Below are 24361 nucleotides of genomic sequence, written 5' to 3'. Positions count from 1 at the left end.
ATCTCTCTCTATTTCCTGTGAATACTGTGCAATGTACTAATGGTGTAGTCCTCGTCAAAACCTCGTAATAACCCTTGTGCCATTAACCCCGAAACCCTGCTATCAACCAGGACGATTAAAGAGAAACTGATGTCCTTGTAAAATAAATAAATAAATAAATAAATAAAACCCTGCTGCCTGTCTACACTCTGAACTCAGAGAACGCAATTAGCACTTGAGGGAGTCATAACTGCGAGTCCAGTGATACTGTAGAGTCTCCTCCTCTTAAGAATGATGAAATGGGAGATGTTGATCCCCCATTATGTTATGATTCAGCACCCAGCTGGAATCGGAGCCGATTTTTTTACAGCCCGGGATAGCTTGCGAGGCAGCGCTTTGCGAGGGTGCAATTCAATCCCGCAGACGATATCATAAAAACCCTCCTTAATTGTGCGACGTCTCTTGTTCTGCACTGCTTGACATTGTGTGAATTTGAGCCTCCGCTCCCTCTTGAAAAACAGTCAGTAATGATGTAATGGTCATTACAGAAGCAGATTGCTTTCTGACAAGCACAGGGCTGTGATTAAAAAAAAGGGAAAGAAAGAGAAAAAAAAACAGAAAGTGTAAACGCCATGTTGCATGTAATTCAAATCTTTAATCATTCCTCCTTTTCACACTGCACCCCAGTTACAGTTCATATACAGTGATATCCGTTTTAATTACACAGTTTGAACAAAGACAAAAAAATAAAGGAAAGGAAGAAATGCTTGCACAGATTTCTTTGTAACACACACGTAAAGAAGGATGGAAACAGCCTGAAGGACTCTGCTGTGATTTGTGGCGAATGTTTTCAAAAGGTTATCAAACACACAGGAATCACAAGTAGGAGGAAAAAAAAAACGGGGGAATAACTCAGAACTGTCCTCCCACATCCTATTCTGAGAAGGTGGAGGGGGAATCTTTGAAATTTGATTGCAGTGCGTTCGCCTCTCTGAAATCCGGCACCGCAGGGGTAAATATCTCCGCTGCCCGGATCTACGCCCCGGGGGCTGGAATAAAAGGCGGGTGTCCTGGGAAGGCAAACAGAATTTTTCATCAGAACACCGTCCCTCATCAAACTTTCATTTGCCCATTCTTTATGGTGTACTGTTTCCTGAGCAAAACGCCACCTCGGCAGGAGATTCCTGCTCAGCCGAGTCGTGCCCATCCTCCTGCACTAAAGCATATGGTGCGTTAAATGCCGCCGCGCTCTGCCCACTCGCAGTATCAGCCGAAAACACCACGACGGAGACAGGGGGCAGAGACGATGCATCAGACTGAGGAGGATTGTGTGGCTCCTCTATCCGGCTCCGTGCTCAGGAGGTGTGAATCACACAGACTGGACAAAATTATTGTAAATAGGACTAGAGAAAAAAAACACAATAACAATTTCTAAACTATAAAACAAGTCTTCTGTAGGGTCAATACATATGAGGTCATCTATATACAAAAAAGGCTGTCACTCATACTGTAGTTTCATGTACTTGCTACCCAAATAGGACTTTTGGGGTAGTTGTAATTTAGAGGTTACTGATCGGAAGGTTGGGGGTTCAATCCCTGGTATGGCCAAGCTGCTAATTTTAGGCCCTTGAGCAAGGCCTTAATTCTCTGTACTCTAAGGTGTGCGGTATCAAAGCTGACCCCAGCTCCCAAACATCGCTGGAATATGCGAAGGCATAATTTTTGTAATGTACATATAAAAATTAACCTTTTAATTACTGCTGTTATTTGGTTTTCTATTCAGTTCATTTTATTTTTATTTGTATAGCACTTTTTAACAATGGATTTTTTTCCCAAAGCAGCTTTACACAGATAAAGCGGTTATAAAGTTGCACAAAAGAATGTTTTGTGGTGAACCAAATGGAGATGGTGTATGGCTTCTGTGACACCTAGAAGCAATAATTGTGTGTGTGTGTGTGTGTGTGTGTGTGTGTGTGTGTGTGTGTATGTGTGAAAGGTTTAGGGTGTAGCACAGTATTCATTTGCCGCATTACTAATTATGTCAGTGGAATGACCTCACAGGAAACATGTGTGTAAAAAAAAGGTGTGTGTGTGTGTGTGTGTGTGTGTGTGTGTGTGTGTGTGTGTGTGTGTGTGTGTGTGTGGGTGTGGATCCTGCACAAGTCAGATATGTAGAGAATAATGTCCTGCAGGTTCCTGCTGAGGACAGTAGCGCAGCAGGTGATAGAGACACGTTCAGGCAATAATTGGCAGAACCCCACTGTGATGCTTCAATAGGGGTCTGAAATGAATTATGGAGGGTTTTTTATCCCATCACCAGTTGACTCTCCACTCACTACAGCTCATGTGCAGAGAAAAAATGAAGACGCAACGTCCTAACTTTTTCTTTCTTTCTTTCTTTCTTTCTTTCTTTCTTTCTTTCTTTCTTTCTTTCTTTCTTTCTTTCTTTCTTTCTTTCTTTCTTTCTTTCTTTCTTTCTTTCTTTCTTTCTTTCTTTTTTCTTGGACGCATTGACAAATCAAGAGAGATACTTAACTACTTTGCAGATGTTTGCAAAATTGTTGTTTCTTTTCCACATAACATACAGTTTAAAGCCTTTCTTCACTTAATCAAAACTTTGAATGCACATACATTTTTAGACCTCTTGCAAACACACACTAAAATAATGCTATTAAAATACTACTAGCTGTAGTGAAAGACATTAAAGAAGGAGAGTTTTTTTCTATTTCCACTCTCTCTATGCTGCACAGTGGTCCCGATTAGTTGCCAGTGCGCTTGTTGCTGTCCCTGGCTGTTCTGAACTCCAGCAGCGGTATACTGGGGTGATGTGTTTCTAACGTTTGCTAGCGCATGTGATAATAGCTTTGGTTTCCTCTTTTGTCCAAAAATCTTGTGGTATTTGCTTTCTCTCCATTTTTACATTTCTGATGAAACTAGCTATAATTATTAGCCTGCGTTCAAATCCTCTAGCAACAGATCTGCTGACCAATCTGTTCTCTGCACCTGGGGATTGTTGGGCCAGTGAATCTTACACCGTTGACTTTTTCAAAGTTTTAGCTTATGCATTTATTTAATTTCTCTTGTATTTCTTTTAAGCATTTTAAAAGCAGAAATACAGAAACAAACACATATCTCATGCAGTGTTTTGTTGTATTCAGTAGCTCAGATTAGTTTTTTTCTATTTCATACCTCCGTTATCGGAAGTGTCCTCTGTCCATCCATTTATATTTGTGTTGCCAATACAATATATTTACATTTGGCATTAACGTGCGACCTTTATCCGTATGTTGTGAACATACACATCGAAAAGACAAGTGTAAACACGCTTCTGATCGGAATGCTATCCTATCAGCGTGCCCTGGTCCAGAGGTAGTTGAGGACACATTGTGATTAAATCTCAGTGTAATGTAAACTCAATCCAGCCATCATTGTGCAAAACCCCGCCCCCTCTCTACCGCTGCACGCAGCTGTTTGGTTTTTAAGTAACAACTCATTCTCTGTAAAGAGCGCACATTTTTCCCAACACAGCTGGCAACGTTCTCAGATCCATATGTTTCTTTTCACCGTTTAAACAACAGAATCTATCCTTATTACTAACTGCAGCCTCCTCATCCTATTCATTTTGTTGGATTTGTAAAATGTCCTGCGAATAAAAATGTTTTTTAAAAGAAACTATGGTGGCCGAGAAGTTCCAAAACACATTAACAAATCAGAAAACAAAATAACAAACCCGAAAACACATTAAAAATCCGAAAACATACCGACAATTCAGACAAAATGTAGGAATAGTTTGTGAATGGAACACTTACCGTTCATTGGATGAGACACCTCTCATTCAAGATATACAGGAAGTACAACAGTCTTTTTTTTTGTTTTTTTTATTAGGCAATTAGCCATATACAAACAACGTGGCAATAACAAGTACAATTTACATTACAATACAAAGAACAGGTGCATTAAAATACGCACATATATTTAGGGGAAAGGGAGGAAAAATAGATAAATAAATAACATTTATAATAATAATTATAATAATAATAATAATAAAATGTAACTTTAAAAAAAGATAAAAAATAAACAGTGCTACTCTGTAATTTATTCTGTAAATCATATTTTTCTATAAAGGATAAACGATTTATTGCATTTTTCTTTTTAATCACTTTAAGGGCTTTTGTGAAAGAAATAAACTCATTATAAAATGCAAAAAACGTTGGTTTTACTTTCAAGTATTTCGATTTGTGTATATAAAATTTTCCCATCAGAATTAAAATATTAACAAGAAAGTCGTCTTTGTTATTGTTCATTACAAGTCCAAAGATAACGTCCTTCACAGTGGAATTTCTTAGATTTCTTAAACCTTTGGGTAAAGCCAGTTATGGATATCAGACCATAAAGCGTCTGAAGTAACAGTTGGAGAAACTGATCTTTATGTCATGATATACTGCAAACATCTCCAACATCACTGCATATGAATTTCCTTCTCTAAAGTAGCTTTGAATTAATTCCATTTTCTCCTGGCTTGCTTATGTTTACTTCTGTGATTTTCTTATATTTAAAGGTGCACTAATCTAAATAAAACTTTACACATGTACAAGAAACAAAGTTACAAGATTTTATACTTCCTGTATATCTTGAATGACAGGTGTCTCATCCAATGATCGGTAAGTTCCCATTCACAAACTATACCTACCTTTTCCGGTTTGTCTGAAATGTCGTTGTGTTTTCAGATTTGTTATTTTGTTTTCGGATTTGTTAGTGCGTTGTAATTTGTCCATTTGTTTTCTGATTTGTTAATGTGTTTTGCACTTCTCGACCACTGTAAAAAACCCGTCGACTCTGCATCTTCTGCAGACATTTAAATATTCTGCGGTAAAGACAGATCCGATTGCCATGTGTAAACTAGCCATGTCCTGACTGACAATTGCATGTTAATGCCAAGTGTAAACGCAGCCTAAGATTCTTGAACAAGTGCATGAATGTCTATAGGTTTTCTATTCGATTATCACTATCACTATCATATCAACCAGCAAGCAAACTTATAATATTTTGAAACTGAACCAAACATGGTCAAATGTCTGATACTATTTTTCATCCTGTTTGTCACACAGAGAAGGAACTCAAACCCATTCTTTTGTCAATCTACAGTGTTTGCCCAAGGTCCATTCTTGTGTTTGTCCATGTGTCCCACTTCCTATGATCCTGTCTTTCTTTCTTTTTTTCCTCTCCCTTTCCTCTCACTTACTCAGTCTCTCCGGCCACCTCTCAACCGTTAATACGCTTTATGTGAAGCCTCAGCGGGCGACGTTTTACATTTACTTTCCGCCCTGTTGGCACTGCGATTGCTCTAGAAGTTCTCTCTGTTCCTGCATCCTGTCTGAATAATTTACCCAGGGCCACCGGTGCCAAAGCTTTCAAGGTTTCAGGCAACTCCGAGGGAAACATTTCGCAGCCTCATTGCAGGAAAGGCCTTTCGCTTCATTGTGAACGCCCACTTTTTTCCCCCTTTTTCTCACCCTGGCTCTCCCAATCTCTCTCCCTTATGTCTAAAGAACCTTTCAACTTTTCAGATCTTGCTGTTGGAGGTGGAGAGAAAAGGCTACTGAAGCAAGGTCTCTTGTGTACTCCCCTGTTAGCATTGGCTTTTGTGAGCAGCTCTCTTTTTTCCTTACTTCTATGTGTGCAGCAGGGGAAAAAAAAAGATTCGGCACTGAACTCCTTGTGAGTGCCTTTTCACAGACTGCTTGAACATTCAGGGGACATTTTTTTAGCACTTGCCCTTCAAAATGCCATGATAATGGACAAATATGAAAAAAGTGTCCCTTTTTTTTTTTGTTAGGGGAAGGTCTTTTGGAGGAGCACTGCTGGAGAACAGACATCATTAGTGGAGTACAGAGCTTTCACAGCTCAAGTGATGGATTAAGACTTAAGGAGAAAAAAATAGAATTCGAAGCCAATTATGCTTCTTGGTCTGAGTAAAACCCCGGGCACTACCGTTCCTTACAAATCAATATTCTCTTCCTTAGCACATGTAAACTCAATAAAATCCTATTGTCAAGGAGCTGTCATGTTCAATTTGCTACTTGTAGTCTGAAGACCCACTTACACACACTGTATTTCACCTGCAAAAGTAAGTACGATGACATCAGGAACTTTGTGCTCATTAACAAGATGCGCTGATATCCACTACAGTCAACTGGTGCTGATTTAAAATCCCCAGGCATTATGAGCGCTAATAGATATGGAATCTAAGCCTGGTTTTCTCTCCTTGGTCCCCTTTAAGCGCAACTGTTTGGAAGTAATAAGTAAGCCGTGTCGCCGTAATCATGACGGATCTCGGTGTGCCCAGGGTGACTCTTGGGGCACCATTTGTTCTCGTCCTACCTCGTTTTGCTATGCATAAGTGCCTCATGATCAGCCTGGCAGCACTTCTGCTCAAATGAGAATAAATGGCGCATTGGGACGGTGAAGTCTCGCGAAAGAATAAGGAACAGGGGGCCAATAAATATGGGTCTTATTAGCAGCTGCTTCAGAGCCCAGTGGTTGAAGCTCTGGCCTTTTATCTGCAGTTCCACATTCGTTTATTCACGTCAGCTGTTTATTTGTCTATTTGCTTCATTTGCTCACCGGGCTCCAACTTTCCGTCTTGAAATGAGAGTTCAGCGCTTCAGTTAGGAGCCATAAAAGCAAAAAACAAATACACTTCCTGTTGCATTATTTGCCAAGACTCCAGCTGTGCTGTGTTTAAATATGTACACACTGCCACATCGATGTATCAATTCAAGTTAAGCCTTTAGTACCTACAGCTGAGTGTAACCCGGGGTTAGGGCTACAAAAGCTCTTGGAATAGTTGAAAATATTCCAACAATTTTTAGTGCCTTGAAAAATACTATATGGTGGATATAAGAGGTCTACACATCCGCTTAAAATTGCAGGTTTCACAAACTTTACTTTACTTTGTCCAAATGTCCAAATATGGTCGACAAATTATCTTTTTTTCCCGTATTGTTTGCCTTGATTTTTGTTCAAAATATACATTTTCTAATATTACATATGTATATTCTATTTAAATTAGGAAAACAGATACCCTTCACATTGTACAATATACCAAAAGCTTTTTAGCATCTTTGCTACTAATATCATTAAATTCTATATTTTTTTTAAATCCAAAATTATATGTACACAAACCAATGAATTCTTTTTTGCTAAAGCTCTTATTGGCATTTTATCCGTTTCGTAGTTAATGTGGAATGTAAATATAAAAACTATAATTATAAACTGTAATATATAAAACTATAAACTTTGAACCGCTGTTCAACTCCCTGAATAAGATTTTCTCTCTTGAAGATTTTCTTGACGTCTCAAAAACAAAAATATAATAATAATAATTAAAAAAATAATAATAAATAATATATATATGTATATGTATGAATATGTACAGTTTCTGAAGAGCACCCTCCATCTCTGCTTCATCTATGGTTTGTAAAGATTTACTAAATTTCTGTATTAAATTCTCAGTCAATCTTTGCTTATTCCTTAACACCAAACCCCACACATAAAGTAATACAGTTATATTTCTCCACTTTAGAGCAGAAAGCTCATACTGTACCTACGTCAGTTTTAACACCGACCTGCACACATAACCAAATTCTTTGTAAAAGCAATGACTCATGGGCCTTATAAATGTGCCTCCTGTTGCCTTGATTGATGAGGAAAGCAGGCTCGGTTCATTTGAATAAATTAAATTGAATTATCCAGTGCTACCTGCCATGCTTTTAATGTTGGAACATACGTTATATATACAGCCTGCGAATTCATTACACTGGTTACAGATTAAAAGAACACGAGCGTGGTAAGGCGAGTTAGTAAGCGTGCCCTGTGCCCTGCCTGTCTGCGGATTGAGAAACGAGCAGAATAGTCCCCATAGTGCCGGATCAATGCTTCATTTTCCCTTTAGTCCATATGTATCAAAGAAAACTGATGCTAGATCAGCTCCCTGTGAATCAATTTAATTGAGTTCAGTATGAAAAAAAAAAGAAATCCTTGATATAACAAGCTCCTTGAAATACTTGCTCTATCAGTTTTGACTCCAGTCTAAGTGAGAGGTGAGGAATTTTTATTCTCCTGTTCCTTCAACCTCTGTTGGTTAGAGAGGGGTGAGAGTTTTTGGTTCTGGCACCCGATCTGGTTGAGATCTTTTCCTGTGTCAATCAGTGGAGTGTCCATTCTGCGGTCTCGAAATAACTGCCCTGGATCGCCGAGGCAGGCCATGTTTATGCAGAACTTGTTAAACCCCAGTTCACACTCCAGAATCAGGAGCTGCAGCCGTGGCAACCCTTTCAGGCTCCCAGCTCTGTGTGTGTGTGTGTGTGTGTGTGTGTGTGTGTGTGTGTGTGTATAAACGTATCTCTTACTGCTTACAGCAGGACAGTACAGGACAGTAAAAAAGCTCTACAAGCAACAGAACATCCTCAGCCTTACTGCCCTATACAGTGAAGCAAATGATGTATTCTGTCCTTGGTTTTTAATCAAGTGCCTATAGTGTCCACTTTGCACTTTTTTTATGAGGTGTCAATAATTTCGCATATTCATGACGCCGACGGCGCATACCAATCTCGTCGCCGGTACGCATTCTGCATGTGCTTTCGCACCCACTAGCCAAGCAAATTTACTAAATGCCAGCAGGCATTTATTCAACTGTCAGAGCAGACAGATTTTTTTCCCCAGGGCTTTTTCGCTTTTGTCTAAACAGTGATTAAATCATTTACAGCGTGGTCCCTTTTTCCACGATGACATGAGGTGCTTCAGGAATATCTGCAGATTTTTAGGAGCAGAATATCTTATTTTCTCTGTGGATCGCCGATGCGTTAGCGGATGTGCATTTTTGATCCTTCGTATAGCCGTCACTGCTGCCTGGTTTCATCACACATTTTGTTTGCTGATGATGACTCATCAAATATATACATATGAATCATTTCTCGATTTTTATAGATAAAAAAAATCAGTCAAATGCAGCTAATACATTCTGGCTTTTAAAGGTTTTCTTTTTTTTTTTTTTGTTAAATAATATTTTTTGTTGTTTAATATAAATTCACTTAATGTATAAAGTGCCTTCAGCAAAAAAAATTACTTGTCAGATAAATATAAAGGTACAGTAAAGGTATTCAAGACTTCTGCAGCTATGTGACTTTAACACTGCAGTGTAAATGATTAGCAATTATAAATTATACATATTTATTTATTAGTAATTATATGGTTCTAAAATACACTATATGGACAAAGGTTTGTGGACACCTCACCGTAAGATTAATATGTGCTTTTTAAACATCCCATTCAACATTTAACCTCCAGTTTTGTGGTAACAGAAAACATATTGCTTGAAAAAGTTAGGTGTCAATTCGTTTGTCCATATAGTGTATTCCTGGGTATATCAGCCTATTGCTTTCTCGAACCGATGCAGGTGGTCATAATGTTATGCCTGATCGGTTAACTGTAAATGTTTATTTGGTAAAGAATAAAAAAAAACACCAACATAGTCCCATTGTCAAAACAGGTCTTCGAGCAGCTATAAATATTTGACTTCTTTTCAAGTGACTCTTTCGTCTTAAAGACTGTCCTCTTATAGTCTTGGAGGTAATTTACTAATACAATGCATTGACACTGGAGACTCCTTCCATAAATGAAAGCCAAACATTTTTCTCACATTATTCATGACTATTAACATTGTGGAATCTAACTTTATTCAATAGCTATAACGATTACGTAAAGAATGAGTACATTAATAATTCTGCAGCTGCAACACCTTCTGACGAATCCGATTCAAGAGTTCAGCAGAATTTAAAAAGTGTACGTATGCCACATATAAAGAATCCTTTTCTATACAGACAGGTTGGTCTAGTGAAAGATGCCATCGGACCCTGAAGAGCTCTAAATTTTAATATCTTTGCTGTTTAATAGAATTTTGTCGATTAGGTCCGAAATTGGTAAGGGGCCTTCGGCTTTTACAATTGATTAATGCCTCGGTGAAATCGGTAATCTTCCGGTCGCTCTAGGTTGTCCCAGTAGACATGGAGGGAACTGACAATGATTAACTTATTGAGATTGAGACTTGATGGCTCTGTGCTCTTGGAAAAATCCCTGAATGAAAGACACTCTGATTGACATCAAGTTTTAATTACGGCTTCTGGGTCTCTAAAGAGTGGCATTGGTTTGGCTCTAGAGGCCATGAAAAAAAAAAAACTCAGACTTAATTAAAGTAAATGAAGTGGAATAAAAGCCCACTCTGTGGACGAGCTGGCGTTATCTACCATGTTGTGAGTGTCAGGACATGAGAAGGAGCGGTAAGGAAAGGGATACAGATGGAATGTGGACATCAGCCCCATGAGACGGTTCTCAAGCTGTTAAGTCATCATTAAAGTCTGAGTAAAAGTCAATTTACATAAAATATTGACTCGTCTTTGCTTTGATAAGACAAATATGTTTCATAATGCATAGGCATGCTGTACCAAGGAATTTTTATTAATAGGGATGAAAATGAACACGATTGCGGTACATAAAGTACAACAACAACAAGTATATATCGAGTTCCTGACTCTTTGGACACAATATGACCTCAATATGTTCCGTCTATTTTTTGCTTCACTACTGAAAATAAATTGTAAAGATGCCACCCTTGCTTTATAGTTTGTTGAATAGCTCACTAGCCAGCTCATATTGATTTGGACATTCATGTTAAAGGTGCTTTTGGAAAAAATTGGTGTCTTTTCGTCCTATATTCCTGAAAACATATCTCTGCTGATGATGTCTATTATGCCATCTAACACTACTGGTTTGAACTTGGAATTAAACATTGTGCAACATCCCAGTGCAGCTATAGGCAGTGGTGGGTGAAGTACACAAACCATATACTTAAATTAAAGTAGAGATACAGTAGGTAAAATATGACTCTAGTAAAATTAACTCAAACTTTTACTTGAGTAAAAGTACAAAAGTATTTTTCTTCAAATGTACTTAAGTATCCAAAGTACTATGATTTATTATGGCTATAATGTTCCTATTATCATTTTTGTCACAAGACTCTTTGCTTAATCAACTCAGTTGATGTGAAAAGACTCTAATGTTTCTCTTAGCACACAATCTATTAATAGAATGATATTAATGAGTTAAACACTAATTGATATCTATTCAAAATTATCATGAGCCAAAACCTACTTTAAAAAATGGACATGCGTGTTGTGGCAAGTTAGAGTCAGTAGTTTTTCCATCATTTATTATTCTCAAAATGTTCTGCTTGCTGCTGAACTGATGCTGAACTGTATTTTGGTGATCAGTCGATACCAACAAGCTGCATTTAAAACAAGTTTCAAACCCTGACTGGTGGATTGCTGTGTGTTTGACCAGTAAAATTTTTATTCTCATAAATAAAAAAGGAGCGACTGATTTCACAAAATGTATTTGAGTAAAAAAGTATTTGACTTTAATATGTAGTGAAGTTAAAGTGAACGTCTCTCCAAATGGAAATACAGTGGAACCTCGGAGCTCGCGACCTCGCATGCTCGCGACTTTCATTCCGACCGGCGACTCTCATTCAGATCGGCTCGTGAGCAACCGCGAGCTGCTCAAAACGCTAGTTTTAACATTTCTAATCAAGGTTTATCTCATTAAAATTGTCTAATAATTAAGTGTTATGGAGTGAAATAGTGTTATTTACTCATTTAAATCGATTTCGTATAGTTTTCTTTGGGTTTTTACTGGGTTGGAAGGGGCGTATCAAAAGGTCGTGAAAATTCCGAGGTTCCACTGTACTTTAAGAAAGAACAGATACGCAAAAAAAAGCTACTTAAGTACAGGAATGAATTCCACCACTGCATATAGATAATATGGGCTTATTTGTAACTCCACTTAACTAATCAAATTAGATGACCAGAGCTATTTATTGTATACTGTAATGTGTTATGAACATATTGAATACAACAGCCATTACCAACCAAATGTGCAGAATGTTTTTGTGGCCAGAAAGTTTGACAACACATCTGGTTAAGACTTTTCAAGTCAAGTCAAGTCAAGAAACCTAATCAGCATGAGTGGAAGTCTTTACTTTCATGCCAGTAACCAGTCAGATATAAAGCTTGCAGAACAAAGAAAGACCATGAATTGACTGTAAATAATGCTTTTATGTTTATACACTGACAAATTTCATTCACTTATCTTTAGTATCTGCCTGGTCAGGGGCATAGTGGTTTAGATTAGGCTATTGCTTTGTTTATAATTTGGGAAAGATATAACAAAATAATAAAAAAAAAATGTCACAAGTTAAAAAAAACTGCACATGTATGTTTAAGTAAAATTTCTGGGTTTAGCTACAGCACTTTTTCGGATACAGATATGAATATTTCGATCAATAAAACATACTGTATACAGGTCCCTACAATTACAGTTGAGATTAGCTTAACTTTGCTTTCGAATTAACGATGAGCTCTGCTGTGAAACTTAGCCCTATAAACTTAGCATTAGATTAGCATTCATTCTCCTTAATGCTATTTGAAATTCTGATTAAACCCTAAGTGCACACCGAGTGAGGATTTCGCATAAGCAAAGGTGGTAAAAAGTGATCTAATTATTAAAGAATGATGTACTCTCCAGCGGCATTAATTTTTTTAAATTTGTTTTGTAGATGCCAAATGTGAGCCATAATCTTATTATACAGCAATATACCGACTATGTAAGGTTTTAGTTACTGGGTGTTGTCATGGAAAAAAAAAATAGGTCAGTTTCATAAATATTTCATGCAAATACTTAGTCGCTCATGCCATCCTTCATGGAAAATGGACGGTGGAGTTGCTCCCTCCAGTGGGAAGAAAAGCATCAGGATTCATTCATTTATTTGATTATGTAGACCGTAATTTTGAAAGTCATCATTTCCATACAAACCCACTTTACTCACTTCACCTACTTAACCTTGCATATGAGAGAGCCTATGCGTGAATAGTGGTTATAAGTTGGGGGTCCAGAGGCTGAACTTTGTGCCATTTTGCACTTCTTTCAGCAAAGGCAATAAAGCCAAGCATAAGAATCCCTACCTGATAGCAGATGCCACCTCAGTATCTTCCATTTATTTTAATTAGTGGTGAAATCATCTCTCTCTCTTTTGCACCGTCTCTCTGTCTCTCTTATTTGCTTGCGTATTTCCCCCTGAAGCAGAGCAGTTGGATGTCATTTACTTCAGTATTTGTCTTTACTTTTTTTTTCCCCCTTTCCGTTTTTGCAGCAGTGAGCTTTCACACGAGAACAAAGCCTGATCAAGTCTTTCCTAACTGATGTGCTGTCATCTAGTTTCATAGAGAATTCTCTCCTTCTACTTTCATATCATGCAGCTTCTTCACACATGTTCCGCTTTTGGTCATTTAGTCTAAAACCTGGTTGTAGTGTTATGCCAGGTGAAACATTGCAGACTTCAATGGAACAATTTCAATCATATCTTCATCTACTGCATCTGGAGCGAATGACTTCAAACAGTTATTGTGGTGTAGTACATTGTTCTGGGAAAGAAATAAAGATCTAAAGAACTTGGAAAAGCATCCCTGCACTTATCATTCAGATGCATTTTTACAAAGAAAAAAAGGTAAAACACAGGAAGTACATGAGACCAGTTTGTTTGTTATCATGTAGAAGAGTGATTAAGGGAAAGCTTCCGCTTCTGTCTTTTATGGAACAGTTGCCATGTACATACACAAATACTGCACATAGATTTTGAAAACCAGCCAAACAAAATATGCTTTTAGAGTTTTAGTTTTCCATAAATAAATAAATGTATGCATCTATTTGTGTGTTGTTTTTGTTGCATATTCCTTTGACAAATGATGCAAGATGTGGGTGGTGATAAGGGTGCAGCAGCATCCATGACTTTCAGAATACTTTTAATTATAAATGCTAAAATACTACTACTATTTTTACTACTCCTACTACTATAACTACTACTACTTTTACAACACCAACCCCCAAAAAAGTTGTGAGACTATAAAATGTAAATAAAAACAGAATGATTTGCAAATCTCATAAATTCATGTTCTATTTGCAATGAAACAAAACAACGTATCAAATGTTAAAACTGAGAATATATATCACACATAACACGTCTCTGTTTACCACTGTGTAACATCATTTCTTCTGTCTGTATACATCTGGGATGTACCAGTTGCTGAAGATTTGGGAGAGAAAACTTTGTCCCATATGTGTATTATACAGGATTATAACTTACAGTTATGGGTGTCCTTTGTTGTGTTTTTATTTCATGTTTTCAAAATGGTGTAGGGTCTAGACTGCATGCAGGCCAGATCAGCACCCGGATTCTTCTACTACACAATCATGCTATTGTAATAGAATGTAGTATGCAGTTAGCATTGTCTTGCTCAAATATGTAAGACGTTTTTTGTATGAAAGCATTTGTTGCCATAAAACCTGTGTATACGGTTTAGTATTGATGAAGCCTTTTTAAATGTGCTAGCTGGACATTTCACAGGCAATAATGCACTTCCATACCATTAACAAGCCAGATAGTCCCTCTCCTCTTTAGTCCAGTGTACGTGGCATCAATGGTTTCCCGAAAAGGAAATTAAATTGTAATTCGTCATATTAATATCCCTGGTTTTGAAAAAGCACATCTGGATCATGATGGTCATGTGTCTACATACTTTTGTTACGTTGGAGATACCTCCTAAAGTCCAACATCCATTGTGAGATTCAAGCAAATTTTTTATATAGCAAAGCTTTCCTTATTTAGGAAAACGAGGTAATTACATATTGTTGATCAGGTATAATGAAACAGTGATGAGTGAAACACAAGCCTGTTGTCTACAAATGTAAAAAAAAAAATGCTGAAAACAGACCCTTTAGCATCGCATGCTTTAAAATAACAAATTAGTACCCAGTAACCACAGTCTCTGTTTCTCCTCACTGCTTTAGCTTCAGGGCGTCTCATGACAAACTAGGGATTTGGAGTTGTTTTACCCCTGTGGATTATTCATTTTCATGCAGAACCACTACATTTCCTGAAGCTCCCTGCCTGAACTTTCACTAGCATATCTGATTCGCTAATTAGCACGTAGCTTCTTCCACACAAGCCAGCTAATGAGATCTCTCAGGGGGCAGGAGTGAATACCCAGGGCAGGGTTTCCTCAGTAGGGTAGTCCTTGCCCTTGGCTGTTCAGCAGGAATGCATTAGCCAGAGCGTTAATTGGCTTGCCTCTTTCTTTCGCTTTAAGTATGTGTGTGTTTGTGTTTGTGTTTGTGTGTGTGTGTGTGTGTGTGTGTGTGTGTGTGTGTGTGCGCACAGGTGTAAGTGTAACCTTCACGCAGGACAGTGCACGTTCCGCGACGGCAGCCTCCAATGTGACTGCGAGCACAACACCACGGGGCAGGACTGCGCTCGCTGTGAACGAGGCTTCAAGGCCAAGTCGTGGAAGCCTGGCTCCTACCTGCCCACTCCCAATGGATCTCCCAACACCTGTAAGCACTGTGTGCATGTCATACAAACACACTCACACACACTCACACATACACATGAGAAAGAGATGACAGTGAAAGAATACGGAGTATAACTAGCACACCTGCATGGGAGCACAAGCTGTATGAGCTTTAATGTTTAGAAGCTGGTCATGCCACTGTAAAATTAGAGAGACAGGAAGAAAACAAAACACACACACACACACACACACACACACACACACACACACACACACACACACACACACACACACCACTCAATCCCACTTCACAGCACAATCAATGAGTGCAGTGTTTCAACACTGTAATTTTTTCCACTCTGAGGAAATTGCTGGCACATGTTAGTGTCAGATGTAGAGATAAAAAAAAATGCGACTTTGTTTAAAAAAAAAAAAAAGTAAATCAGTAATTTGTTCTCACTCCCTTGTTACCCGGTCTTCTTGTTTCTCTTCATGCGCTGTTCAATCGCTCCCTCTTGTCCCTTTTCTCTCTCTGTAACTCGTTCTTGGACCCTTGTTGCCTTGTCAGCTGCTCATGTGACATTTCCTCTAATCAGTGTAATGAGGTATCTACAGCCAATATGGCTCATTTTACAATTAATTTCACAAGTCTTGATTCAGTAAAGGTTAGCTTCTTTGTTGTTCGTACAAGCAAAATAACATCTCGCTTGTTTTTTGTACCCCAAAATCATGACTTGGTTTGATAGAGTTCGGCTTTCTATTATATACTGGTCGCACGTTTGCGCATTATACACCAATGGCGATCAGTCAACTCACATACAGACATGCGGTGGAATAGAGCATCAATGAAACAATTAGTAAAGAATAAAACACAACTGTGTGGTGTTATGAGAAAATAAAATAACGACACAGTTGTGTGATGCTTATTAATTATTGTTTGTAAGTTGATTATGCCTAGTACGTCCTGAAAAAGTGTCCCTCAACAAAAAAATTGTAAATAATCGTCAAATTGTTGCAGTAAATAGAAATAAAACATGTATTCCACTAATGGCACAACAATTTGCAACTTATTTATTATTTGTTATTATTATAAGTGCAAAACCTTTATCGAATTATTTTCCCCCTGTTTCTACCAATCTACTGTAAGACACAAAAGCACAACATTCCTCTCTATTAATAAGGTTGCATATGCAAGATAGTATCAATATAGTACGCAATTTTCACCCCATGCAAATCGCCAGTGTAATGTGGTATCGGCAGTTGGTGCTTAAAAATTTTTAGTGGGTGGACCAATCACCCTTCCACTTTTGCCAACAAATGGGTAGACGGATCATGCATGCTTTATTGTCTTTGCTCTCGTTGCTAGTCGACATCTTGTTATATTCCCCGACGTTCAACCTCGTGTTGACATGTGTGCACTGCATTGGACCGCCTGTTGTGGCATCAAATTGTGTTTAAGGGAGAGGAGTGCGAGTTTCACAGAGAATCAACCATCTTTCTAGGTTATGTCATCAGCCAACAAGGGGTTGAGATGGACAAAAGCAAAGTGGAAGCAGTGACAGCTTGGCCACCACCAGCCACTATCAAGGAATTACCAAGAAAACCCAAGAAACTGCAGTGGTCACAGCGGATACGAAGAGGGCTTTTGGGGAGGGTTGAATCACCATGGCCCTGATTCTACAACACCCAGACCCCAATGCTCCCTTCATGGTTGAGGTTGACGCATCCACTTGTGGAATCTGGGGCATACTTTCTTAATGCCATGGTCACCCTGGAAAACTGTTTTAATGTGCATATTACTCACATAATTTAACCCCCACTGAAAGTAACTATGATGTAGGGAACAGAGAGTTACTGTCTGTAAGGAAGCACTGGAGGAATGGAGGCACTGGTTAGAGGAATCCCAACAGCTCTTACAAATTATCACCGACCACCACAACGTTGAATGCATCAAAGGAGCCAAAAGAATAAATCCATGCCAACCCAATGGGCATTGTTTTTCAAAAGGTTTAATTTCAATGTCACCTAATCCCCCCCCCCCCCCGGCTCGAGGAAATGCAATGCAGATGCTCTCTCGCAACGCTTTGACCCCATTGTGAAACCACTCACGCCAAAACTGATTTTGTCCATGTCAGACATTATTGCTCCTGTTCAGTGGGATACTATTAAATATTGTGTTTGTCAGTGCGCATCAAACCATTTCCCATAGTTCATAGTTCATGATTTTTGTTTTGTTGTGTACCGAACTTTGTTTTTGTTTCTCACGTCTCTCTCTCTCTCGTCATTGTGTTTTTTGGATTTGGTTGCTTCGCGGACTGCTTTCATGTGTATCGGACTTATTTGCTTGTGATCACGACTTGTTTGGGATTACGTTTGTGCTTTTGTTCTTATTAAACCACATAAGAATTCTACCATGCCTGACCTGGGGATTATGTCACAGCTAGTCCCTGCACCAAATTGCTCCATAATTTGCATATTTTCTCAACTTTGTCACATTGCTGGACATGCCATATCTATTCCCCAGAAATCTCCATCTTATGAAAGGAATGTATTCTGGATGCTTTGTTGCTCCATGTCACTGTGTAAACATAGCATTATTAGGGATTTTTGTATAAATCAGGGCTTAAAAAAAAAAAAAAGGAAAAATGAAACCAAACAATGCAGGCTGTTTTATTTTAGAGCATACACAAATGTCTAGCTGTTATATCAGGATGCGAAAAGCAGGTCAGACTTGTGTTGTATTTTTACCGGCTTGTACCGAGTGCAGATATTGCTGCACAAGCAGATTTCAGCGTGTTCAGAGGGAGACCCTGTGGGCTTTAAGAGGGTGTTGGATTACACCAGAGCACTTTTCACTCTTAATAATGGTGAACAGATCTTTGCTAATCGCATCAGCAAATCAGAAAAAAAACCCTTGATATTCTCAGTTGTTATGTCTAAGTAAGTTTTGCTTGCAATAAAGGAATTTTACTTAATACTCATAAAACCTTTGCTTTTGTGTTGCAGGTGAAGCGGCAGGTACACTCGGCAGTAAGTAAAAATGCTGATCTGGCTTTTGACCCATCGTGCTTGTGTTCATTTTTGTGCCCAGTGTTTTCTTTTGCATGATTATTAACGGTTTCATTTTCGACTCTAACCACTAAGTAGAATTCACCTATTCTACATTTTCCCACAGTTTTCTTGACTTGCATAGCAGTAGTCTATGATTGCTGAGGGTTTGTGTAATCTAAAGCTTCTCTATGGAAAAAAATGGACTAACATTAAGTGTGTATGTAAAAATGTAACACTTTCATCACTTTTCATTTACTGATTGATCGGTTCATTCATTCGATCAATTCATAATTGAAGCTAATAGTTTTAGTCTTTTGTCAGAAATAACTAAACAGATTTTTAATAATATTTATTTTGTTTTTTTTATAATTAATTTTATCCTACTAACCTAAAAAAAATTGCAGTTACATTTACTAATCCATAATATAATTGTTTATTACATTTTTACTTTAAATTCCCCCACTTTAAGTACACAAATGGAATCGTTTGGCAAAAGTTTTAATCCTTTTTTTTCTCAAATGTACATTATCACTATAAGATAAGTCATTATTAGGGATATTAGAGAAGTGCTAGCTCGGATGCTAGGATGTTGAACGTCTGATCAAGATGGAGTTCAGATTTAGCTGTCGGAGAGTGCTACTGATTTTCTATAGGCATGTACAGTCTGGAAATAAGGGCTAGAAAGAAATCAGTCACAGTCTTAACTTTTTATATTATTCTGTGTATTTTATCTTTGGTGGTGCTGTTGTGTTGCTTCTGCAAAAGTCCAAAGACTACTGTCAAAAATGTCAGATGAACTCCTAATCTGAATATAGATTAGATTTCAACCCAATTTTCATTGTGCATAGAACAAATACAGAGCTAATGAAATGCAGTTAGCATCCAACCAGAAGTAAAATAGCTATGTAGGTAGTCCCCGACTTACAATTGAGATGTGTTCCGATGACCCCAGTGTAACTTAATATCGTAATTCAGGACCTAGGAGTCTTAAAGAATGTTGATCAGTATGGAGTAGTATACTAAAATTTGTTAATAATTCAACAATTAACAGTACATATAAATTGCATTTTACACTACCGTAATGTATAAACTTTACAGTAAATAAATATAGTATGTGGCAATGGGCAGACCCGGACGCGCTCTGTTTTAGTGTTCGCTGATGCCAACTACTAATAGTTTCAGCCAGATGCCAGATGCGTACATCCTGGCAAAGTCCTAATTTCTTGTATGAAAATCAAAATGCTGTGTGAAAATATTTTGACAGTATTTTTGTATTACTGTCGTCATAGAAAAATCTGTAACTCAGCGAGTACCTGTGTATGTAGAAATTAGGTTAAAATGTCCATTGACCATTAGGTAACTACACAGAGATCATATAGTAATTATACAGTAATGTGCAAAGAGGAAAGCTAAAGAATGAAGTATAAACCAAATAACATGGTAAGGCAAATGACAAGGGACAAATGGTATTAAAAGTGCAAACAGTACATTACAGGATTTTCTTTAACATGTGTCTGGACGGGGTCACAATGGTCATATACATTTTCTGGGGAACAACTGACCTCTGTAACATGATGATTTCATGTATTGTTCAGCTTTCAGATGATTGGCTGATTTCCTAGTCGTGTCGTCTGATTATTTCCCAATCATGGGATACTGTTAATATTGCAGCTGATTGTGTGTATATTAATCTTTGAAATTCAAAGCCCAGAGAGTATTTAATTGATTTTAAGGCTTATAAAGGTTTATGTACTGTATGTTGTTGCCTTGCGGGATATTAATAATTTACAGAGAAGGGGGCAGCACAATTGTGTTCAATCGAGGGAGTCAGAGTGGTATGTGCCAACCCTGCTGTCACTCTCACCACGCTAAAACCCACAGCGGTTCAGGATAGGCCACGTCGCGCTCTGTTCAGCTTATAAATATCTCAGACCTGGGCATCTCAGCTCCTGTTTAATACTTTGAGCCACCTCTGAAAGCGCAGTCACAGGTTAGAGGTGAAAGCTGCTCAGCCCGTTATTAGACATGTGCCCGCTGACATCACGTGTAGTCTTTCTGTGGATGGTGTGATAAAGCAGAGGTGTAGAGGTGTAGAAGCGGCAGTCTGTACTGTGTAGGCATGTATGTTGTAGGTGTGAGTGTTAGAGTGGGAGAGAAAGCAAGCAAGCAGAGAGAGAGAGACAGAGAGAGACATGAGGGACCTTTTTATTTGTCCATTTCAGTGGCTCAGATACCGCACTGGTACAACAGTATTGCATCAAAATGTAACTGTGAGCAGTTTCTCTCGCTGACCCCTGAACTCTGACAGGTGAGAGAAGCTCAGCAGGGGAGGCACTTTATTACAGCTGTGTGTATTGCAGTGGCCTCCCACAATCCCCGAGCTCCCAGGCTTCAATCACTTGCGGTTATTGCAACAGTGCATTAGCAAGACACACATGCTGTACGTTGCTCAAGGTGATAAAACCAAAAAAACACTGGAAGTCAGCAAAAAATTTAAAATAAATCAATCAGTAATTTTTTTTTCCCCCTCCTATTAAGCTCAGAAATGAATGCAGCACAATCCCCTGGTGCAATACATTTTAATCAACTTTAGTCCATTTTGCAGTAATGTCCAGATTCAATGGAATCCATAGAAATTTACATTAAAACAAATTCTATCACATATATACACAAATAAAAAACAAATTGTGGACACTTGACCATAAGAAGAATGTTCCACTACCTTTTGTGGAGATTTCTTCTCATTCAGCCACAATGTGGTTAGTGAAAGCAGGTACTGATGTAAGTTGAGGTGAGGAGGACTGGGGTGCAGTCAGCATTCCAATTCATGTACTGTTTTTAAAGTACAGTGCAAGTTTTGGGCACTTGTGAAAAATGCTGTAAAAATAAAAATAAAAGTGTTAATAATATATATCAATTACAAAATGAAAAGTAAACAAACACAATCCAAATCAAATCAGTATTTAGTGTGAACACGCTTTGCCTGCAAAACAGCATCAATTCATCCTGCTGTTTGCGGTAACTTGCACACAGTTTTTTGAAGGAACTCGGCAGGTAGGTTGTTCCAGACATCTTGGAGAACTAAGTACAGATCTTTTGTGGATGTAGGCTGCCTCAAATCCTTCTGTCTCTTCATGTAATTCCAGACAGACTTGATGACATTGTGATCGGAACTCTGTGGGAGCCAAAACTATCACTTCCAGGTCTCCTTGTTCTTGTCTACACTGAAGTTTTTAACGACATTTTTTCACAACTGCCTAAAACTTATACAGTACTGTGTGTGTGTGTGCGTGTGTGTGTGTGTGTGTGTGTGTGTGTGTGTGTGTGTGTGTGTGTGTGTGTGTTTTATAGAATTCTCTATGGTCCAAACGCCTGTTTTCATCCACTCCTCCCATTTCCTAAACGATTTAAAAGCTAATTCTGTGGTCTGAACACTGTGGAATTTTGATATTAAATCCCCATTACACTCTTGACCCTGAATACAAATGATTGTATGTTTAGAACTAGGCCTATGCCTGTTGTCATGAAAATACTGTACAGCTGAGCCAAGCCCACATGAACCAACACCTTGTTCTCATGAATTTCTTTGGTGCTTGTGCTATTACAATGTAAATCAGGGCTGTAGGAAATGGGATTATAGAATTGAAGTGTATGAAAGTGGTGTTTGTGGCATTCTGAGTGTGTGTGTGTGTGTGTGTGTGTGTGTGTGTGTGTGTGTGTGTGTGTGTGTGTGTGTGTGTGTGTGTGTGTGTGTTTGTGCGTGTGAGGCACACTTGTTTTAGTTTCCACTTTTTCAATGCCACAATGATTACCCACACGAGGCATCTTGACTACATGCATGTAAGAAAGCCGTGGCATGCTTAAAGTTTCATGATGCCTCCAAATATTTTTAAGCTCCAAGGTGAGAATGGTTCTTTTTCATTTAGTCGTGCGCAAACTATTAAACAGTGGCATGTCACTCAACTCATTTGTCCTTGATTAAACTTTCAGATGCTGATCCAAAACTAGCGAGGTGACCGAATCAGTGAAGTATAAAGATAAGTGCGATCAGCTGCGCTTTGTCAAAAGCATTTTGTATTTAAATCTTTGATCAGGTTAACTTCTAGAGCAAGGGAACAATTCAAAGAGCTTACTCTAAGTAATCAACACTGTCTTTATTAGGTGTGTCTGTCAAAGTTTTTGTTTTACTACTTTTTCCTTCACCACATCTATAAACCATAATCTTGACCTTCCTCTTTTCCTCCTTCCTGGCGGCTCCATTCTTAGCATTCTACTACTGATATACCCCATGTCTCTCCTCTGCACATGTCCAAACCATATCAATTTCTCCTCCCTCACCTTGTCTCCTAAACGTCCTACATGTGATGTCCCTCTAATAAACTCATGTCTAATACTGTACATCCTCCCAATGTAAACCTCAACATCTTCAGCTCTGCTACCTCCAGCTCCACCTCCTGTCTTTTACTCAATGCCACTGTCTCTAATCCATACAACATCACAGGTCTCACCACAGTCCTATAAACTTTCCCTTTCACTCTTGCAGATACCCTTCTATCACAAATTACTCCTGCTATCACTCTTCTCCACCCACTCCACCCTGCCTGCACTCTTCTCTTCACTTCTCTAACACACTCCATCACTTTGCACTGTTGATCCCAGGTATCTGAACTCCTCCACCTTCACCACCTCTTCTCCCTGCAACCACATCACTCCACTGTCCTCCCTCTCATTCACACACATGTACTCTGTCTAACTCCTACTGACTTTCATTCCCCTTCTCTCCAGTCTCTTCTCTACGTGGTGAGAGTAGGGAGCAGGTCGTTTTAAATGATTCATAGACAATGCCCTTGTGCACAACGCAAGCTACATGAACATATGAGTTAAGGGTTGGAGTGGCTTGCAATAGAGCTCCAACCTCAACGCTACTTAACATCTTTGGGATACCTGACACTGATTGAACCCCAGGCCTGCTAACGAACTAACGAACTAACAAACGAACGAACGAACGAACTAACTAACTAACTAACTAACTAACTAACTAACTAACTAACTAACTAACTAACTAACTAACTAACTAACTAACTAACTAACTAACTAACTAACTAACTCATTCGCTTGTGGCTGAATGAGCACAAATAAACACAAACACCTTCTTAAAATCTAGTGTGACATCCTCCCAGAAGAGTGAATGTTATTAAACAGCAAATAGGTTCTAAAAAGCGCATGCTAATCTTATGGTCAGGTCCCTAAACATTTGTCCGTATAGTGTATTTGATATTTGATCTAATTATTTATGTAAAGTAGTTAATTTATTCAAACATTTTCTTAATTGTTTAATTAAAGAACACAAACCAGATTATAATGTGAAGTAAAACATAATAGAAATGGTAAGAAATGGTATCTAAGTTTCTGTAGGTAGTTTTAAAAGTAACTTAGGAGTCACATTTTGAATGTTATGAATTTAAATGACAAAGATATTGTATATAATTTGATGTATCTGAGCTTACATTAACAGCCTTATCCAGGGCAATTTACATTTGTCTCATTTGTACAACTGATGGGGTTGAGTGTCAGCTTGGTGTAGCTGGGTTTTGAATTCATGACTTTCAGACCAACAGTCCAAAGCTTGAATCAATAAGCTATCACCTCCTTGAGCTCTGGCCTACCAACATTTTGGAAAAGATTCTGGTAATACAATATTATTTCAAATCCAGAATGTTTTTTTATCATGTCATGCTCAACATAGAACCTCGAGTGCCACATATTTTGGAAGGGAAAAGTAAATTACTTGCTCAATTGAATGTTTCATCACAATAGAATCTTTTTGAAGTTGAAAGAAATCATTTTGTAGGCACATCTTTGAAATCAATCAT

General features: G+C 38.3%; 1 protein-coding gene across 1 annotated transcript in view; it reads left to right on the top strand.

Moving 5' to 3' along the window:
- Positions 1-24361, top strand: part of ntng2a (netrin g2a) — a 73252-nt gene that overhangs the window by 32176 nt on the left and 16715 nt on the right. Inside the window, exons 4-5 of the mRNA XM_083555226.1 lie at positions 15308-15480; positions 18444-18467. Of these exons, the coding sequence (XP_083411352.1) occupies positions 15308-15480; positions 18444-18467 (197 nt within the window). The remainder of the gene's footprint in view (positions 1-15307; positions 15481-18443; positions 18468-24361) is intronic.

Source organism: Silurus aristotelis (assembly GCF_946808225.1).
Source record: "Silurus aristotelis genome assembly, chromosome: 11".
In the NCBI taxonomy this organism is placed as follows: Eukaryota; Metazoa; Chordata; class Actinopteri; order Siluriformes; family Siluridae; genus Silurus; species Silurus aristotelis.
The sequence above is the reverse complement of the archived record's forward strand: the minus strand, read 5'-3'. Positions and strand labels throughout refer to the sequence as shown.